Source organism: Salmo trutta, chromosome 24 (assembly GCF_901001165.1).
Source record: "Salmo trutta chromosome 24, fSalTru1.1, whole genome shotgun sequence".
In the NCBI taxonomy this organism is placed as follows: Eukaryota; Metazoa; Chordata; class Actinopteri; order Salmoniformes; family Salmonidae; genus Salmo; species Salmo trutta.
The window spans coordinates 41026194-41046074 of NC_042980.1; the positions used below are offsets into that span (position 1 = coordinate 41026194).

General features: G+C 43.4%; 1 protein-coding gene across 6 annotated transcripts in view; it reads left to right on the top strand.

The window, feature by feature from the left end:
* The first annotated feature begins 247 nt into the window (after positions 1–247).
* Positions 248–19881, top strand: part of LOC115161316 (diacylglycerol kinase eta-like) — a 121202-nt gene continuing 101568 nt past the window's right edge. For 2 of the 6 annotated variants that reach the window (XM_029712201.1, XM_029712202.1), the window contains exon 1: positions 1608–2241. In XM_029712201.1, coding sequence (XP_029568061.1) covers positions 1882–2241 — 360 coding nt within the window. In that variant the 5' untranslated portion in view covers positions 1608–1881. Of the gene's footprint in view, positions 701–1607; positions 2242–19881 lie in introns of those variants that run through there. The other 4 variants (XM_029712203.1, XM_029712207.1, XM_029712204.1 and 1 more) reach the window with 3 other exon arrangements.

Consider the following 19881-nt stretch of genomic DNA (forward strand, 5'->3'; position numbering starts at 1 on the left):
AGATTGACATAGTCTATTTATAGAGGCGGTGTTCCCCCTAGCTGGTCGTTGACTGCAGCCAGTCTGATCGTAGTGGAATGAAACAGGCAGGCAGAGTGAGCTCGTCTGTGGTGGTCGACTAACCCTCAACCTTCTAGTACGTAGCCCTGAGGTGGTATCAACTGGGCCACAAAAGCATGCTGAAGTGGCAAAGTGGCAAAAAAAAATGTTTAAATGAAACGACTGTGTAGCCTATCCATAATCATTGCATTCGTAATTTGTGAGAGAGTGGATCAAATTCAGCCAAAATTCGATTAAGGCAGTGTAGGCCTATTCGAATCAAATGGGGTTATGAGCATTAACCCCAGCCGCATTCTCCCTCCGTACTCCCTTCGGATCTCCCCGGTGCCATATACTGTACCGGTTTGACATTTATCACGTGGCGACGAGGCTCAGCCCTTGAATGAATGGCGAGGGAAAAGGCAGAGAGATGATTGGAGAGATGGTCGAGTGGAGTAGTAGGCAACACGGAATTATAGCCTATCTGATTCCGGACCTCAAACCATATGCCTGGTTTCTCAAACCATATGCCCGGTTTTACGGTAGGCTAACCTACCAGACAGAATCTTAGACTATTCCTAGACTGGTTTCCGGGAGCGGACTGAGAGGGACTATGGAAGACGTCTACCGTTATACTCGCAGCCCTGCGTGGGAGGAACTGGTCGGTAGTTTATTTAAAGGAACTAAGGATTTCTGGTGAAATATCATAGTGGATATAGATCTTTCGTTTTGGCTAGGAGCCTAAAGAGAAAAAGAGAAAAAGACTGACGTTTTTATCCCACTTTAGAATCATTTCTAAATATTTTCTAGTCACCATACCGATCAGTCATTTTTTGGGGAGAACTGAATGCCTTTGATTTTCGGAAGATCAAACCCCAATTGTAATTTGCTGTAAAAAACAAAAACAATAGAACAGTCAGATTGATGATTAACAAAGTTAATCGTTAGAAACACGGAAATGTATCTCATTAGGCTAGTTAGCTGTCTATGTGTGAAGTTGCTATTCAAGTGATTAATTGTATGTTCACATTTAACCCATGTAGCCGTATAAAGATACGGCATTATATACGATTTAATAACAAATCAGACACTTTCGATGTGAATAGCCTTTTCTATGTATTTTGTTTTTATTGTCACACATTTCGTGAGACTATGCATGGCTTCTCTTGTTACATTGTCGCAAAGTATCCAGTGTCATTTCGCCTGAGCAATGGGAAGGTTTCTCTACAATCGCAAAACCATTGTAATGTAACCTGTAATGTAACCTGTAGACTACATTTTCCAGTTTGAAAGGAACACCCTCCCATCCCGCAAAGGCTACTTTGCATCATCTTTGCTTCAGACTCGATAGTGGTTGACAATATGTAGGCCTATTATAAACGTGATGTGTTGTGTTGGTGTTGGACATATTGTTTTCATTATCCTACATGCCTTTTTAGAATTAATATAACATCCATATCATTATACTTAGCCACAATCTGGAAAATAGGCAATTTATATATCATTGTGTTCCTGTGTATAGGCTAAAATGAATAGTTACATTGTCCGAGTAGTTTGGCTGTTCCATTTGCTCATATTTTTGAGTGGGCTTTTCAATCGGTTACAGTTACAGTAGCTACCCGCTGGACTGCTTCTGTTGCGGCCGCTAGGGCCTTCCATGGCGATGTCCACTGGTTGTTGGCTGCTGGTGCATCTGTAGCTGTGTGTAAGGAGGGCAGCCTACTGAGCCTAGGCGGTCTTTAGCCTCAGTCTGATCTGAGCATGTAGGCTGGAACCATAAACACATCCTGAACCAAGCTTTACCCTAGTAAACCCCACAGCGCCGAGACATGCTACATCCCCATGAGCTCAACCGCGGACGTATGTTCTTGGATAGATCTCGGTTCTTATAGCGCCAGTTATAGGTTTGAGAAGCGGGAGGAGATGAAGGCGAGGAAAGACGCTTTTCAACCGCTGTCCAGCTCTCGCATCCCGGAGAGGAAGGGAGCGGCTGACCGGGGGAAGACTAACTCCGACTGGTCTTATCCTTTCTCCCAACAGGAGCCGGGGAAAGGCCATTCGACAGCGGGGATCCATGCCCATGTGGTAGGGGCTGTCGGGGGCTCCGGGGCCGTGGATGAGTCGTCAGACAGCGAGGGAGAACAAGAAGGCCCGCAGAAACTCATTCGGAAAGTGTCGACCTCCGGACAGCTCAGAAGCAAGGTAAGAAAAGACACGTCTGTTTATATGTCTGGTGCCTGTCTCGACTTGATTCATGTTTTGGAGGCATAGGCTACATTATTTTGTAGTGTGCGCTATCGTGCGTCTTTCTTGTGGTGTTGTATCGGTAGCCTAGTCCATGTTGCTTTTATGGAAGGCAATATCAACTAATAACACACAGTTTGACTTTGACAACCAGCACGCATGATTCTGAATGTCACATATTCAGTCATTTTATGCAACATTTGACCATAGAATAGAATAGGACATATATTGAAAATAAACTGTGGAAAGCATTGTGAGCTGTGGAAAGCATCCCGTATTGTTGTTGGATCTACAGGTAGCGGTTTTGTTTTGAGACAGTTGGAGCGCTGTTATAACCTAGCCTGTCTATACATAGCCTATGTGCTAAAATAGACTTGCATAGCTTAAAAGACTTTTACTTTCAAATTATGGAGATTTGTTTTCAGTGTATTAAGTTGAACTTTTTCCATGAAACAACTCAAACTGAAACGGTATGATAACCTATAACTAAGCTAAAGCAGTTCCTTCCACCTGACAGACTGACAGACTGACTGACTAACAGCTGTCGTGGTCCACTTTACACAGACACACTTTAAATGAGTCTCTCTTCTCCCATCAGAAAAGAGCCACTTAATTATTGACAGGTCCACTCCACCCTGCCTTTATTATTAAAGTAAGGGTTTATATTTAGACAGGGGACACTGGGCTGGAGCACAGGGCTTTGTTATTCACATATACATTTAAGTCATTTAGCAGACATTCTTATCCAGAACAATTGGGGTTATGTGTGGTAATTAACTTACCTGACAGTAGAACACACTCCTGAAGTAGGACAACATCTTGTCACGGGAGTGTAGGAGGCTCAAGTAGGATCGTTGAAGAGACTCCCGCATACTGTCTCTCACTTACCAAACGATTGTAGAAAAGAGTGTGAAATTGTGCATGTTGGTTTGGATAATTGAGGGCTACTGTGTGTACAGTACCGAAACGTTATGCCTTAGTAAATACTACACACAGCGTACACGGTTATCTTCACTATATTGGCCTGACAATAAACTCCGGTGTAGTACATTTACCTATAGCGCTGCATGACGCTTATTCAATTCACAACATATTGCAGATAGAAATGAAAATACGTTTGTATGACAGAGATGTATGATCTGTCTATATTCTGTTCTGTAATCATAAGGCTACATTTCTATTAGAAGTCGTCAGAAGACTGTTGTATCTACAGTATATCAGACAGCTACTTCTCATTTGACCTGTTGCACTACTCAGTGTTGGTAAAGCTACTGTATAAACGCTGTTGTTGTAGTTAGTTGTGTTATAGCTGTGGTATAGTTGTGTAATTGTTACATTGTAGTTGTGTTGAATTGTAATAAGCAAAGTTAAGTGAAGATGATGTGTGTAATGTTGTTTGAAACTTTAAAATAGTTAGAGAAATGGTCAGATATGGGCAGAAGAGAGAGATGGGATGAGTGACCTGTATCTGAATACAGCAGTATATCTACCTGCATGTGTTCCGGGGCAGAAGATGGTGTGTGTGTGTGTGTGTGTGTGTGTGTGTGTGTGTGTGTGTGTGTGTGTGTGTGTGTGTGTGTGTGTGTGTGTTTGTGCAGAAGGGTATTAATGGAGCAGCACGCTGGCTCTGAGTGTTCTTCCAACTCTGGTTGTTTGCTCAACCTGTGTGTGTGTGTGTGTGTGTGTGTGTGTGTGTGTGTGTGTGTGTGTGTGTGTGTGTGTGTGTGTGTGTGTGGTGTGTGTGTTTGGTCACTGCCTGAATCACTGTCTGTCTGAGGACATTCTGCCCCTCTTTCACCCGCCATCTATCTGGTTGCCCAGGACAACCACCACATCCCTGTCCCCTGATTGACTGGCGCCATGGCAACGCTGCCTGAGGAAGACCCTGGTAGGCCAAAAGACATTGTACCATGGGTGTTCTGTTCTGCCGTATGTGTTATAGACAGTAATTAGCAGGTTTCATCCAACTAATGATAATATGGTACTTTATCTTTAGCAGGTGCCATTATTCAAATCATCATAATATATGTAGCCTACAGTAAGTATATGGTACTTTATAGTTAGTACGTTTAGTTACTAAGGACATGGTTCTTCAGTATAGGATCCACGTCTCTGCGGTTGAAACGACTTTACCAACTTGGACTTAGTGTGTAGGTTTTTTACCAACTTGGATTTAGAGTGTAGGGTTTTTACCAACTTGAACTTAGTGTGTAGGGTTTTTACCAACTTGGACTCAGTGTCTAGGGTTTTTACCAACTTGAACTTAGTGTGTAGGATTTTTACCAACTTGGACTCAGTGTCTAGGGTTTTTACCAACTTGGACTTAGTGTGTAGGGTTTTAACCAACTTGGACTCAGTGTGTAGGGTTTTACCAACTTGGACTAAGTGTGTAGGGTTTTAACCAACTTGGACTTAGTGTGTAGGGTTTTACCAACTTGGACTTAGTGTGTAGGGTTTTACCAACTTGGATTTAGTGTGTAGGGTTTTACCAACTTGGACTTAGTGTGTTGGGTTTTACCAACTTGTACTTAGTGTCTACGGATTTAACCAACTTGGACTTAGTGTCTAGTGTTTTTACCAACTTGGATTTAGTGTCAAGTGTTTTTACCAACTTGGACTTAGTGTGTATAGTTTTTTCCAACTTGGACTCAGTGTGTAGGGTTTTAACCAACTTGGACTCAGTATGTAGGGTTTTTACCAACTTGGACTCAGTGTGTTGGGTTTTAACCAACTTGGACTTAGTGTGTCGGGTTTTAACCAACTTGGACTTAGTGTGTAGGGTTTTTACCAACTTGGACTTAGTGTGTAGGGTTTTACCAACTTGGACTTAGTGTCTAGGGATTTAACCAACTTGGACTTAGTGTGTAGGGTTTTTACCAACTTTGATTTAGTGTCTAGTGTTTTTACCAACTTGGACTTAGTGTGTAGGGTTTTACCAACTTTGATTTAGTGTCTAGTGTTTTTACCAACTTGGACTTAGTGTGTAGGGTTTTTTCCAACTTGGACTCAGTGTGTAGGGTTTTAACCAACTTCGACTCAGTGTGTATGGTTTTTACCAACTTGGACTCAGTATGTAGGGTTTTAACCAACTTGGACTCTGTGTGTATTGTTTTTACCAACTTGGACTTAGTGTGTAGGGTTTTTTCCAACTTGGACTCAGTGTGTAGGGTCTTAACCAACTTGGACTCAGTGTGTTGGGTTTTAACCAACTTGGACTCAGTGTGTAGGGTTTTACCAACTTGGACTCCGTGTGTAGGGTTTTAACCAACTTGGACTCAGTGTGTTGGGTTTCAACCAACTTGGACTCAGTGTGTAGGGTTTTAACCAACTTGGACTCAGTGTGTAGGGTTTTAACCAACTTGGACTCAGAGTGTAGGGATTTAACCAACTTGGACTCAGTGTGTAGGGTTTTAACCAACTTGGACTCAGTGTGTAGGGTTTTAACCAACTTGGACTCAGTGTGTAGGGTTTTAACCAACTTGGACTCAGTGTGTAGGGTTTTTACCAACTTGGACTCAGTGTGTTGGGTTTCAACCAACTTCGACTCAATGTGTAGGGTTTTTACCAACTTGGACTCAGTGTGTAGGGTTTTAACCAACTTGGACTCAGTGTGTTGGGTTTTTACCAACTTGGACTCAGTGTGTAGGGTTTTAACTAACTTGGACTCTGTGTGTAGGGTTTTAACCAACTTGGACTTAGTGTGTAGGGTTTTTACCAACTTGGACTTAGTGTGTATGGTTTTTACCAACTTTGATTTAGTGTCTAGTGTTTTTACCAACTTGGACTTACTGTGTAGGGTTTTTTCCAACTTGGACTCAGTGTGTAGCGTCTTAACCAACTTTGACTCAGTGTGTATGGTTTTTACCAACTTGGACTCAGTATGTAGGGTTTTAACCAACTTGGACTCTGTGTGTAAGGTTTTAACCAACTTCAACTCAGTGTGGAGGGTTTTTACCAACTTGGACTCAGTGTGTTGGGATTTAACCAACTTGGACTCAGTGTGTAGGGTTTTAACCAACTTGGACTCAGTGTGTAGGGTTTTAACCAACTTGGACTCAGTGTGTAGGGTTTTAACCAACTTGGACTCAGTGTGTAGGGTTTTTACCAGCTTGGACTCAGTGTTTAGGGTTTTTATCAACTGGACTCACTGTGTAGGGTTTTTACCAACTTGGACTCAGTGTGTAGGGTTTTAACCAACTTGGACTCAGTGTGTAGGGTTTTACCAACTTGGACTCAGTGTGTTGGGTTTTTACCAACTTGGACTTAGGTTGTAGGGTTTTAACCAACTTGGACTTAGTGTGTAGGGTTTTTACCAACTTTGATTTATTGTCTAGTGTTTTTACCAACTTGGACTTAGTGTGTAGGGTTTTTTCCAACTTGGACTTAGTGTGTAGGGTTTTAACCAACTTGGACTTAGTTTCTAGAGTTTTTACCAACTTGGACAGTGTGTTGGGTTTTTACCAACTTGGACTCAGTGTGTTGGGTTTTTACCAACTTGGACTCAGTGTGTTGGGTTTTTACCAACCTGGACTCAGTGTGTTGGGTTTTAACCAACTTCGACTCAGTGTGTAGGGTTTTAACCAACTTGGACTTAGTTTCTAGAGTTTTTACCAACTTGGACTCAGTGTGTAGGTTTTTAACCAACTTGGACTCAGTGTGTTCGGTTTTAACCAACTTCGACACAGTGTGTAGGGTTTTAACCAACTTGGACTCAGTGTGTAGGGTTTTAACCAACTTGGACTTAGTGTGTCGGGTTTTAACCAATTTCGACTCAGTGTGTAGGGTTTTTACCAACTTAAACTCAGTGTGTTGGGTTTTTACTAACTTCGACTCAGTGTGTAGGGTTTACCAACTTAGACTTAGTTTCTAGGGTTTTACCCAACTTCGACTCAGTGTGTAGGGTCTTTACCAACTTGGACTTAGTTTCTAGGGTTTTTTACCAACTTGGACTTAGTTTGTTGGGTTTTTACCAACTTGGACTCAGTGTGTAGGGTTTTAACCAACTTGGACTCAGTGTGTAGGGTTTTAACCAAATTTGACTCAGTGTGTAGGGTTTTGACCAACTTGGACTTAGTGTGTAGGGTTTTTACCAACTTTGACTTGGCGTGTAAGGTTTTTACCAACTTGGACTTAGTGTGTAGGGTTTTTACCAACTTGGACTTAGTGTCTAGGGTTTTTACCAACTTGGACTTAGTGTCTAGGGTTTTTACCAACTTGGAATTAGTGTCTAGGTATTTTACCAACTTGGAGTTAGTGTGTAGCGTTTTTAATTCTAACTGTAAAACATTGTTGTAATTAATAAATAATTATAGCGATCTGTGAAGGCACCTGTTTTTAAATAGATAATTCAAGATTTGTGCCAATTGTAGGTCGATTTCTGAATTGGTGTCATGACATCAAGCTATGTAACAGCCACAGGGAGAGAAGCACAGAATACATGTACAGTGCATTAGGAAAGTATTTAGACCCCTTTGACTTTTTCCACATTTTGTTACATTACAGCCTTATTCTAAAATGTATTAAAAAATAATTCCCCTCATCAATCTACACACAATACCCCATTATGACAATGCAAAAACAAGTTTTCAGAAATGTTTGCAAATGTATTAAAAAAAAACTTAAATATAACATTTACATAAGTGTTCAGACACTTTACTCAGTACTTTGTTGAGGCACGTTTGGCAGCGATTACAGCCTCAAGTCTCCTTGGGTATGACTCTACATGGCACACCTGTATCATTTTCTGCAGATCCTCTCAAGCTCTTTCAGGTTTGAAGGGGAGCGTCACTGCACAGTTATTTTAAGGTCTCTCCAGAGATGTTCGATCGGGTTCAAGTCCGGGCTCTGGCTGGGCTACTCAAGGACATTCAGAGACTTGTCCCGAAGTCACTCCTGTGTTGTCTTGGCTGTGTGCTTAGGGTCATTGTCCTGTTGGAAGGTGAACTGTTGCCTCAGTCTCAGATCCTGAGCGCTCTGGAGCAGGATTTCATCAAAGATCTCTCTGTACAATGCTCCGTTCATCTTTCCCTCGACCTTGGATAGTCTCCCAGTCCCTGGTGCTGAAAAACATCCCGACAGCATGATGCTGCCACCACCATGCTTCACCATAGTGCCAGGTTTCCTCCAGATGTGACGCTTGGCATTGAGGCCAAAGAGTTCAATCTTGGTTTCATCAGACCAGAGATTCTTGTTTCTCATGGTCTGAGAGTCCTTTTTTTTGCAAACTCCAAGCGGGCTGTCATGTGCCTTTTACTGAGGAGTGGCTTCCGTCTAGCCACTCTACCATAAAGGCCTGATTGTTGGAGTGCTGCAAAGATATTTGTCCCTTTGAAAGGTTCTCCCATCACCAGAGAGGAACTCTGGAGCTCTGTCAGAGTGACCTTCAGGTACTTGGTCACCTCCCTGACCAAGGCCCTTCTTCCTCGATTGCTCAGTTTGGCCAGGCGGCCAGCTCTAGGAAGAGTCTTGGTGGTTCCAAACTTCTTCCATTTAAGAATGATAGCGGCCACTGTGTTCTTGGGGACCTTCATTGCTGCAGAAATATTTTGGTACCATTCCCCAGATTGGTACATCAACACATTCCTGTCTCTGAGCTCTATGGACAATTCCTTCGATCTCTTGACTTGTTTTTTGCTCTGACATGTACTGTCAACTGTGGGATCTAATATAGACAGGTGTGTTCCTTTCCAAATAATGTCCAATCAATTGAATATAGCACAGGTGGATTCCAATCAAGTTGTAGGAACATCTCAAGGGTGATCAATGGAAACAGGATGCACCTGAGCTCCATTTCGAGTCTCATAGCAAAGGGTCTGAATACTTATACTTAGGTATTTCTGTTTTTATTTTTAATACATTTGCAAACATTTCTAAAAACCTGTTTTCACTTTGTAATTATGGGATAGTGTGTGAAGATTGATGAGGAAATACATGTATTTAATTCATTTTAGAATAAGGCTGCAAGAAACAAAATGTGGAAAAAGTCAAGGGGTTTGAATACACGCAAACACATACACACACACAATAAAAGTAAATAGCATCTGAGACTGAGTCCAGCACTGACAGAGAGGAAGCGAGATAGAGGGAGATAAATATATATGTTTTATTTGACCTTTATTTAATAAGGCAAGTCAGTTAAGGACAACAAAGTCAAGGTATTGGAGTGGCCATCACAAAGCCCTGACCTCAATTCTGATTTTCAATGACGGCCTAGGAACAGTGGGTTAACTGCTGTGTTCCGGGGCAGAAGAACAGATTTTTACCTTGTCTGCTCAGTGATTTGATCTTACAACCTTTCAACCTTACAACACTCTAACCACTAGGCTACATGCCGCCCCAAATATAGAGATGTAAAATCTTGCTATCCATCCACCAGCTCTACCTTGCTCGCTGTAGAATTAATTTGACTCTAGACATGAGCATCCGATTCCCATCAAGAGTTGTTATTAAATTGGATATCTACAAAATCCGTACATCACTTTTTGAGAGTGCATGTGTTTGGAACAGTCAATCATCAAAATGAGAAATTAACACTGATTTGATATTAATATAATTACAGTGATATGAATATCATGAGAAGTATAGTCTTTCCAATCCTGATGGTCTGAGAGTGGATGGGTGCCTTATTGTCCCTGTTCTCTAACCACTAATGTGATTTGGGAACCTGATACAGCTTTTGGAAAACTAAGTGTCTGTCAATCAGCTGAACCTGACTATGTATGCATGTGTGTGTGTGTAAGTGTGTGAATGAGTGTGAGTGAGTGTGTGTACATGTGTGTATGTGTGTGTGAGTGTGAGTGTGTGTGTGTGTGTGTGTGTGTGTGTGTGTGTGTGTGTGTGTGTGTGTGTGTGTGTGTGTGTGTGTGTGTGTGTGTGTAAGTGAGTGAGTGAGTGAGTGAGTGTGTGTGTGTTTGTGTTTGTCCAATCCAAGACCTGCACTAAGCAGACAGACCCGTTGTGTTTTTGTCCAATCCAAGCCCTGCACTAAGCAGACAGACCGGGTGTGTGTTTGTGCAATCCAAGACCTGCACTAAGCAGACAGACCGGGTGTGTGTTTGTCCAATCCAAGCCCTGCACTAAGCAGACAGACCGGGTGTGTGTTTGTGCAATCCAAGACCTGCACTAAGCAGACAGACCGGGTGTGTGTTTGTCCAATCCAAGCCCTGCACTAAGCAGACAGACCGGGTGTGTGTTTGTGCAATCCAAGACCTGTACTAAGCAGACAGACCGGGTGTGTGTTTGTGCAATCCAAGACCTGCACTAAGCAGACAGACCGGGTGTGTGTTTGTCCAATCCAAGCCCTGCACTAAGCAGACAGATCGAGTGTGTGTTTGTCCAATCCAAGCCCTGCACTAAGCAGACAGACCGAGTGTTTGTTTGTCCAATCCAAGCCCTGCACTAAGCAGACAGATCGAGTGTGTGTTTGTCCAATCCAAGCCCTGCACTAAGCAGACAGACCGGGTGTGTGTTTGTCCAATTCAAGACCTGCACTAAGCAGACAGACCGAGTGTGTGTTTGTCCAATCCAAGACCTGCACTAAGCAGACAGACCGGGTGTGTGTTTGTCCAATCCAAGACCTGCACTAAGCAGACAGACCTGGTGTGTGTTTGTCCAATCCAAGACCTGCACTAAGCAGACAGACCGGTTGTGTGTTTGTCCAATCCAAGACCTGCACTAAGCAGACAGACCGGGTGTGTGTTTGTCCAATCCAAGCCCTGCACTAAGCAGACAGACCGGGTGTGTGTTTGTGCAATCCAAGACCTGTACTAAGCAGACAGACCGGGTGTGTGTTTGTGCAATCCAAGACCTGCACTAAGCAGACAGACCGGGTGTGTGTTTGTCCAATCCAAGCCCTGCACTAAGCAGACAGACCGGGTGTGTGTTTGTGCAATCCAAGACCTGCACTAAGCAGACAGACCGGGTGTGTGTTTGTCCAATCCAAGACCTGCACTAAGCAGACAGACTGAGACACAACTGCCATAAAGCACTCAATTCCTGGCTGAATGTTAACAAAGTGTGTATGTGTTTGAGTGGTAATACATGCTGACTGTTGGTGATAGGAAGCACAGAGAGAGAGAGAGAGAGAGAGAGAGAGAGAGAGAGAGAGAGAGAGAGAGAGAGAGAGAGAGAGAGAGAGAGAGAGAGAGAGAGTAGAGAGAGAGAGAAGTAGAGAGAGAGAGAGTAGAGAGAGAGAGAGAGAGAGAGAGAGAGAGAGTGAGAGAGAGAGAGAGGAGAGAGGAGAGAGAGAGAGAGAGAGAGAGAGAGAGAGAGAGAGAAGTAGAGAGAGAGAGAGAGAGAGAGAGAGAGAGAGAGAGAGAGAGAGAGAGAGAGAGAGAGAGAGAGAAGTAGAGAGAGAGAAGTAGAGAGAGAGAGAGAGAGAGAGAGAGAGAGAGAGAGAAGTAGAGAGAGAGAGAGAGAGAGAGAGAGAGGAGAGAGAGAGAGTGAGAGAGAGAGAGAGAGAGAGAGAAGTAGAGAGAGAGAAGTAGAGGAATCAGTCTGGTCCTCAGTGACACGGACCACCAGTCACGTCCATTACCTCGTCATCCTTGGTGGGTGGGTGATAAGAGAGGTCTATTGTGGACACAGGACAAAACCGTCTTTTACAAAGAGTGTTTCGATTGTTACTACATCTGTCCTCCCCTTCGCCTTCTCCTTCCTTCCTTTGTGCAGTTGCTTGCTGGGTTTGGTTTTGTCATTTTTGCCCCCGTCCTCTCCTCTCTTCTTTCTTCCTCCAGCACCCTCCCCTGGATGGAGGTCATTTTCAGGCTGTGTTCTGTTCTGTTCGGTGTCCACCTCACACCCAATGACACAGTGTCGTTAGAGACAGGGAAATTAGCCAGCAACCACTGACAAGGTGTGATCCCCACCAACCTCAAACGCCTCAGTGTAAAGTTTCTATTTTTAAATCTAGATTATTGTTGTGGGGGGGGGGCTACATTTGACAGACTACGTCTGGCTAGGACAGGCTACGTCTGGCTATGACAGGCTACGTCTGGCTATGACAGGCTACGTCTGGCTTTTACAGGCTACGTCTGGTTTTACAGGCTACGTCTGGCTTTTACAGGCTACGTCTGGCTTTTACAGGCTACGTCTGGCTATGACAGGCTACGTCTGGCTTTGACAGGCTACGTCTGGCTTTTGCAGGCTACGTCTGGCTTTGGCAGGCAACGTCTGGCTTCTACAGGCAACGTCTGTATTTGACAGGCTACGTCTGACATTTTCAGGCTACGTCTGGGTTTGACAGGTTACGTCTGGCTTTTACAGGCTACGTCTGGCTATGACAGGCTACGTCTGGCTTTGACAGGCTACGTCTGACATTTTCAGGCTATGTCTGGCTTTTACAGGTTACGTCTGGCTTTTACAGGATATGTCCGGCTTTGACAGGCTACGTCTGGCTATGACAGGCTACGTCTGGCTTTGACAGGCTACGTCTGACTTTGCCAGGCTACGTCTGGCTTTTACAGGCTATGTCTGGCTTTGACAGGCTACGTCTGACTTTTACAGGCTACGTCTGGCTTTTACAGGCTACGTCTGGCTTTGACAGGCTACGTCTGGCTATGACAGGCTACGTCTGGCTTTGACAGGCTACGTCTAGCTTTTGCAGGCTATGTCTGGCTTTGGCAGGCGACGTCTGGCTTTTACAGGCAACGTCTGTATTTGACAGGCTACGTCTGACATTTTCAGGCTACGTCTGGCTTTGACAGATTACATCTGGCTTTGACAGGCTACGTCTGGCTTTTACAGGCTATGTCTGGCTTTTACAGGTTACATCTGTATTTGACAGGCTACGTCTGACATTTTCAGGCTACGTCTGGCTTTGACAGGCTACGTCCAACTTTGCCAGGCTACGTCTGACTTTTACAGGCTATGTCTGGCTTTTACAGGTTACGTCTGGCTTTTACAGGATATGTCCGGCTTTGACAGGCTACGTCTGGCTATGACAGGCTACGTCTGGCTTTGACAGGCTACGTCTGACTTTTACAGGCTACGTCTGGCTTTGACAGGCTACGTCTGACTTTGACAGGCTACATCTGGCAGGCTTAAAGCAGAAACATGTATCACTACAAAGACATAAAAACAGTAGCTCTGGCCATCAGTAAAATTGTCTCATCAGTCGGCTCGAAAACAACTCTTGCCTTTTTATGAATGGAGGAATTGGAGTGTACTGTGTATTTGGAGATTTCTGAACCTGAAAGTTTTCTGAACCTCACCCTAAGTCACTGCCTGTCCTTCTAACTGGACTATTGTACTATCATCCTAAATGGATCCCTTCCTAGATCTAGCACTACCACATGTTAATGTCCTTTCTAGCATGGACATATAGTGACTTCTAAAACCCATTAGAGTCCGACAGTCTCTTGTAGCCTCTGGGCTGTGTGTGCGTGCGTGTGTGTGAATGTTATCTCTGATCTCTGTCCAGATCCTCCTCTAGGCTCCTTATCCCAGATTAAAGGTGAGTGGCTGTGCTGGCCAGAATGTCTTTGGCCTCTCCTCTCGTCCGCTAGCCAAGAGTGTGTGGCAGGCAGAAGAGACATACCCTATGGACCTGAGCTCTGATAGGGAAGAAGCAGTGATATGTATGTGGCTCTCCACTCTGATTGTACAGAATCAGGAAGTATTCCCCAATGATTATGGTAGGTTAGAAGCAGAGACACAGTTACTTCGGAAAGTATTCAGACACCTTGACTTTTTCCACAATTTCTTAGATTACAGCCTTATTCTAAAATGGATTAAATAGTTTTTTTCCCTCATCAATCTATACACAATACCCCATAATGACATCACAATACCCCATAATGACATCACAATACCCCATAATGACAAAGAAAAAACGTTTTTTTTAAAATATTTTAGATAATTCATAAGAAAACCCCCTCGAAAATATCACATTTACACAAGTTTTCACCCTTTAATCAGTACTTTGTTGAAACACCATTGACAGCAATTACAGCCTTGAGTGTTCTTGGGTATGACACTACAAGTTTGGCACATCTGAATTTGGAGAGTTTCTTCAATTCTTCTTTTGCAGATACTCTCAAGTTCTGTCAGGTTGGATGTGGAGTGTTGCTGCACAGCTATTTTCAGGTCTCTCCAGAAATGTTCCTGTAGCAGGCTAAGAAATAGGGGATATGTTTGCTGTTAGGAGGTTTATATCCTAACTGTAGCAGTATAGGGGATATGTCTGCTGTTAGGAGGTTTATGTCCTAACTGTAGCAGGCTAAGAAATAGGGGATATGTTTGCTGTTAGGAGGTTTATATCCTAACTGTAGCAGTATAGGGGATATGTCTGCTGTTAGGAGGTTTATGTCCTAACTGTAGCAGGCTAAGAAATAGGGGATATGTTTGCTGTTAGGAGGTTTATGTCCTAACTGTAGCAGTATAGGGGATGTGTCTGCTGTTAGGAGGTTTATGTCCTAACTGTAGCAGGCTAGGGGATAGGGGATATGGCTGTTAGGAGGTGTATGTCCTAACTGTAGCAGGCTAAGGGATAGGGGATATGGTGTTAGGAGGTGTATGTCCTAACTGTAGCAGGCTAGGGGATAGGGGATATGTGTTAGGAGGTGTATGTCCTAACTGTAGCAGGCTAGGGGATAGGGGATATGTGTTAGGAGGTGTATGTCCTAACTGTAGCAGGCTAGGGGATAGGGGATATGTGTTAGGAGGTGTATGTCCTAACTGTAGCAGGCTAGGGGATAGGGGATATGTGTTAGGAGGTTTATGTCCTAACTGTAGCAGGCTAGGGGATAGGGGATATGGCTGTTAGGAGGTTATGTCCTAACTGTAGCAGGCTAGGGGATAGGGGATATGGCTGTTAGGAGGTGTATGTCCTAACTGTAGCAGGCTAGGGGATAGGGGATATGGTGTTAGGAGGTGTATGTCCTAACTGTAGCAGGCTAGGGGATAGGGGATATGGCTGTTAGGAGGTGTATGTCCTAACTGTAGCAGGCTAGGGGATAGGGGATATGGTGTTAGGAGGTGTATGTCCTAACTGTAGCAGGCTAGGGGATAGGGGATATGGCTGTTAGGAGGTGTATGTCCTAACTGTAGCAGTATAGTAGCTTGACTAGAAGCTGGATATCCTCAGGGGCAGGATGCAGGCCTGTTCTCTTCAATTTTCCTTTCAGGGAACTCCTGCTTGCTTCGCTCTTATCCCCGCAGCACAGCTGCTGGACTCATTGGAGCTCAGCCTTTGTCCATTGTGTGTGTGTGTGTGTTTCAATATTCAGGCCAGGGAGAGGTGTGTGTGGGTGTACATTACTTGGTGGTAAGGTTGTTCAGTTCTGTCTGGCAGGCCTGCCCTCAGTGTAACAGAGGAATGTGTGTGTGTAAGTGTGTGTGTGTGTGTGTGGGTGTGTGTGTGTGTGTGTGTGTGTGTGTGTGTGTGTGTGTGTGTGTGTGTGTGTGTGTGTGTGTGTGTGTGTGTGTGTGTGTGTGTGTGTGTGTGTGTGTGTGTGCGTGTGTGTGTGTGTGTGTGTGTGTAAGTGTGTGTATGTTTGTGTGTAAGTAAGTGTATGTATGCTTGTGCATGTGTGTGTAAGTGTGTGTGTGTCTGTGTGTGTAGCAGAGGAACAGGCTAATAATAGATTACTTCTGGCCCAGTTGGCCACAGGAAGGAGGTGGGGACAAGGAGATGAACTACGGGGGCCAAGGAGGGACAAACTAGAATATAGAACAGAAAACTAGAGCAAAGCTACTTTTTATCATGCTTCACAAAAAAAGTTTTACTTCGAACTTGAGAAGTCTCAGAATCAGGCACAAGGGACTTTTGCAGCAGTCTTGCTCTCCTTCACCATCTCCACTCTGGCCTCTTTTCTTAGTAGAAGAAGCTGTAGAAGCTGATCTGCCTACTTGTTTTGGCAGTGTCCAATATTTCTGGTAAAGTATTTTTGGGACTTTTAGTCCTTGTACATGCTGTTGGTAGTTTTACACTCTTGCTCCCACCCTCTCTCTCAGTTATGCGGCCCTCATGATGTCTCTTAGTCAACCCTGTGTTCCCAAATCTCTGATTGGATTAGCCGTGCAGCCTGCTCATTGGACAGTGAACTCATCTGTGTAGAGCAGCTCTGACCTTTAGATGAGTGACAGGAGCGCCTTATGAGAGGAGAAACACTCCTGCCGTGTGTGTGTGTGTGTGTGTGTGTGTGTGTGTGTGTGTGTGTGTGTGTGTGTGTGTGTGTGTGTGTTGTGTGTGTGTGTGTGTGTGTGTGTGTGTATGTGTGTGTGTGTCTGTGTATGTGTGTATGTGTGTTTGTGTCTGTGTATATGTGTGTTGTAAATTCAGCTGAAGCCAACCTACCTACCCAAGTCCCATTGTCAAAAGATGTGCCGAGTGTAGACCTTACTTGCCCAGCTACCTACCTCCCCTACGGAGTCTATAACAAGGCTATGACTTCATAAGCCGTGTGTGTCCCTCGCTGTTTAAATCCTTACTCACTGGTTCTTTGATAGTCGTCACAGGCGAGCAGCGTTTGCCTTATAGGGTAGTCCGTAATGCGGTATTTCACCTTAATCCAGTTGAGGTATTTAGGTTTTAAACGCTGCTACGTAAAAGGAGGAATTAACATTTGAAGCATGTAAACAGTCAAGCCAAGTGGCCAGTGTTTGGCTTGGGGTCTCTCTGCATAGGGCAGAAGTAGAAACTGCCCGTAACCATATATCTAGGATCTGATTCACCTAACCCAGCCCTAACTTTAACCATAAAGGTGATTTATCATTTCTGGCAGCCAGTTTCATTTTCAATACCATCTCTGTTGTTTTAGCTATATTTGCATTAGGTTTAACTTTGCTCAACTCTGGCCACATCGCCAATGTTCGCAGAGTGCCCTGGTCTATTTCAATTGTCATTCTTGAGTAAAATAGAAAATGACTCAAGTAAAAGTGAAAGTCACCCAGTAAAATACTACTTGAGGAAAAGTCTAAAGCTATATGGTTTTAAATATATTTAAATATCAAAAGTAAATGTAATAGTTAAAATATACTTAATTATCAAAAGTAAAATTATAAATTATTTCACATTCCTTAATTAAGTAAACCCGACGGCACAATTTTTATTATTTATTTATTTATATTTACAGATAGCCAAAGGCACACTCCAACACTCGGACATCATTTACAAACAAAGCATTTGTGTTTAGTGAGTCCGCCAGATCAGAGGCAGTAGGGATAACTAGGGATGTTTTCTTGATAAGTGTGCAAATTGGACCATTTTCCTGTCCTTCTAAGCGTTTGAAATGTAACATACTTTTGGGTGTCAGGTAAAAATATACTGAGTAAAAAGTACATTAATTTCTTTAGGAATGTTTTTTATTTAATTTGTTTACCTCTATTTAACTAGGCAAGTCAGTTAAGAACAAATTCTTACTTACAATGACGGCCTACCCCAGCCAAACCCTAGTCCGGACTCCCAATCACGGCCGGTTGTGATACAGCCTGGAATCAACCAGGGTCTGTAGTGACGCATCTAGCACTGAGATGCAGTGCCTTAGACCACCTTGCCACTCGGGAGACCCCAAAACGTAGTGAAGTAAAAGTAAAAGTTTTCAAAAATATAAATAGTAAAGTCAAGTACAGATACCCCAAAACAACTACTTAAGTAGTACTTTAAAGTCTTTATACTTAAGTACTTTCCCTTCCATTGAAAAAGAGTGATTTACAGTTATTTGCTGAAAGTGGTATCCTCTACAAAATATACAGTTAGCGGAAGCGAGCACATGTGTTATTAGGCATATCCAGGCTGTGTTAGTTAGTGAGACAGTGAGTTATCCGTATCCAGGTTAGTGAGACAGTGAGTTATCCATATCCAGGTTAGTGAGACAGTGAGTTATCTGTATCCAGGTTAGTGAGACAGTGAGTTATCTGTATCCAGGTTAGTGAGACAGTGAGTTATCCATATCCAGGTTAGTGAGACAGTGAGTTATCTGTATCCAGGTTAGTGAGACAGTGAGTTATCTGTATCCAGGTTAGTGAGACAGTGAGTTATCTGTATCCAGGTTAGTGAGACAGTGAGTTATCTGTATCCAGGCTGTATGTTGTTAGTGAGACAGTGAGTTATCTGTATCCAGGTTAGTGAGACAGTGAGTTATCTGTATACAGGCTGTATGTTGTTAGTGAGACAGTGAGTTATCTGTATCCAGTCTGTATGTTGTTAGTGAGATAGTGAGTTATCTGTATCCAGTCTGTATGTTGTTAGTGAGACAGTGAGTTATCTGTATCCAGGCTGTATGTTGTTAGTGAGACAGTGAGTTATCTGTATCCAGGCTGTGTTAGTTAGTGAGACAGTGAGTTATCTGTATCCAGGCTGTATGTTGTTAGTGAGACAGTGAGTTATCTGTATCCAGGCTGTATGTTGTTAGTGAGACAGTGAGTTATCTGTATCCAGGTTAGTGAGACAGTGAGTTATCCATTTCATGGCAGTGTTAGTTCGTGAGACAGTGAGTTATCCATATCCAGGTTAGTGAGACAGTGAGTTATCTGTATCCAGGTTAGTGAGACAGTGAGTTATCTGTATCCAGGTTAGTGAGACAGTGAGTTATCTGTATCCAGGCTGTGTTAGTTAGTGAGACAGTGAGTTATCTGTATCCAGGCTGTATGTTGTTAGTGAGACAGTGAGTTATCTGTATCCAGGTTAGTGAGACAGTGAGTTATCTGTATCCAGGCTGTATGTTGTTAGTGAGACAGTGAGTTATCTGTATCCAGGCTGTATGTTGTTAGTGAGACAGTGAGTTATCTGTATCCAGGCTGTATGTTGTTAGTGAGACAGTGAGTTATCTGTATCCAGGCTGTATGTTGTTAGTGAGACAGTGAGTTATCTGTATCCAGGCTGTATGTTGTTAGTGAGACAGTGAGTTATCTGTATCCAGGCTGTATGTTGTTAGTGAGACAGTGAGTTATCTGTATCCAGGCTGTGTTAGTTAGTGAGACAGTGAGTTATCTGTATCCAGGCTGTATGTTGTTAGTGAGACAGTGAGTTATCTGTATCCAGTCTGTATGTTGTTAGTGAGACAGTGAGTTATCTGTATCCAGGCTGTATGTTGTTAGTGAGACAGTGAGTTATCTGTATCCAGTCTGTATGTTGTTAGTGAGACAGTGAGTTATCTGTATCCAGGCTGTGTTAGTTAGTGAGACAGTGAGTTATCTGTATCCAGGCTGTATGTTGTTAGTGAGACAGTGAGTTATCTGTATCCAGGCTGTATGTTGTTAGTGAGATAGTGAGTTATCTGTATCCAGGCTGTATGTTGTTAGTGAGACAGTGAGTTATCTGTATCCAGTCTGTATGTTGTTAGTGAGACAGTGAGTTATCTGTATCCAGGCTGTATGTTGTTAGTGAGACAGTGAGTTATCTGTATCCAGGCTGTATGTTGTTAGTGAGACAGTGAGTTATCTGTATCCAGGCTGTATGTGGTTAGTGAGACAGTGAGTTATCTGTATCCAGGCTGTATGTTGTTAGTGAGACAGTGAGTTATCTGTATCCAGGCTGTGTTAGTTAGTGAGACAGTGAGTTATCTGTATCCAGGCTGTATGTTGTTAGTGAGACAGTGAGTTATCTGTATCCAGGCTGTATGTTGTTAGTGAGACAGTGAGTTATCTGTATCCAGGCTG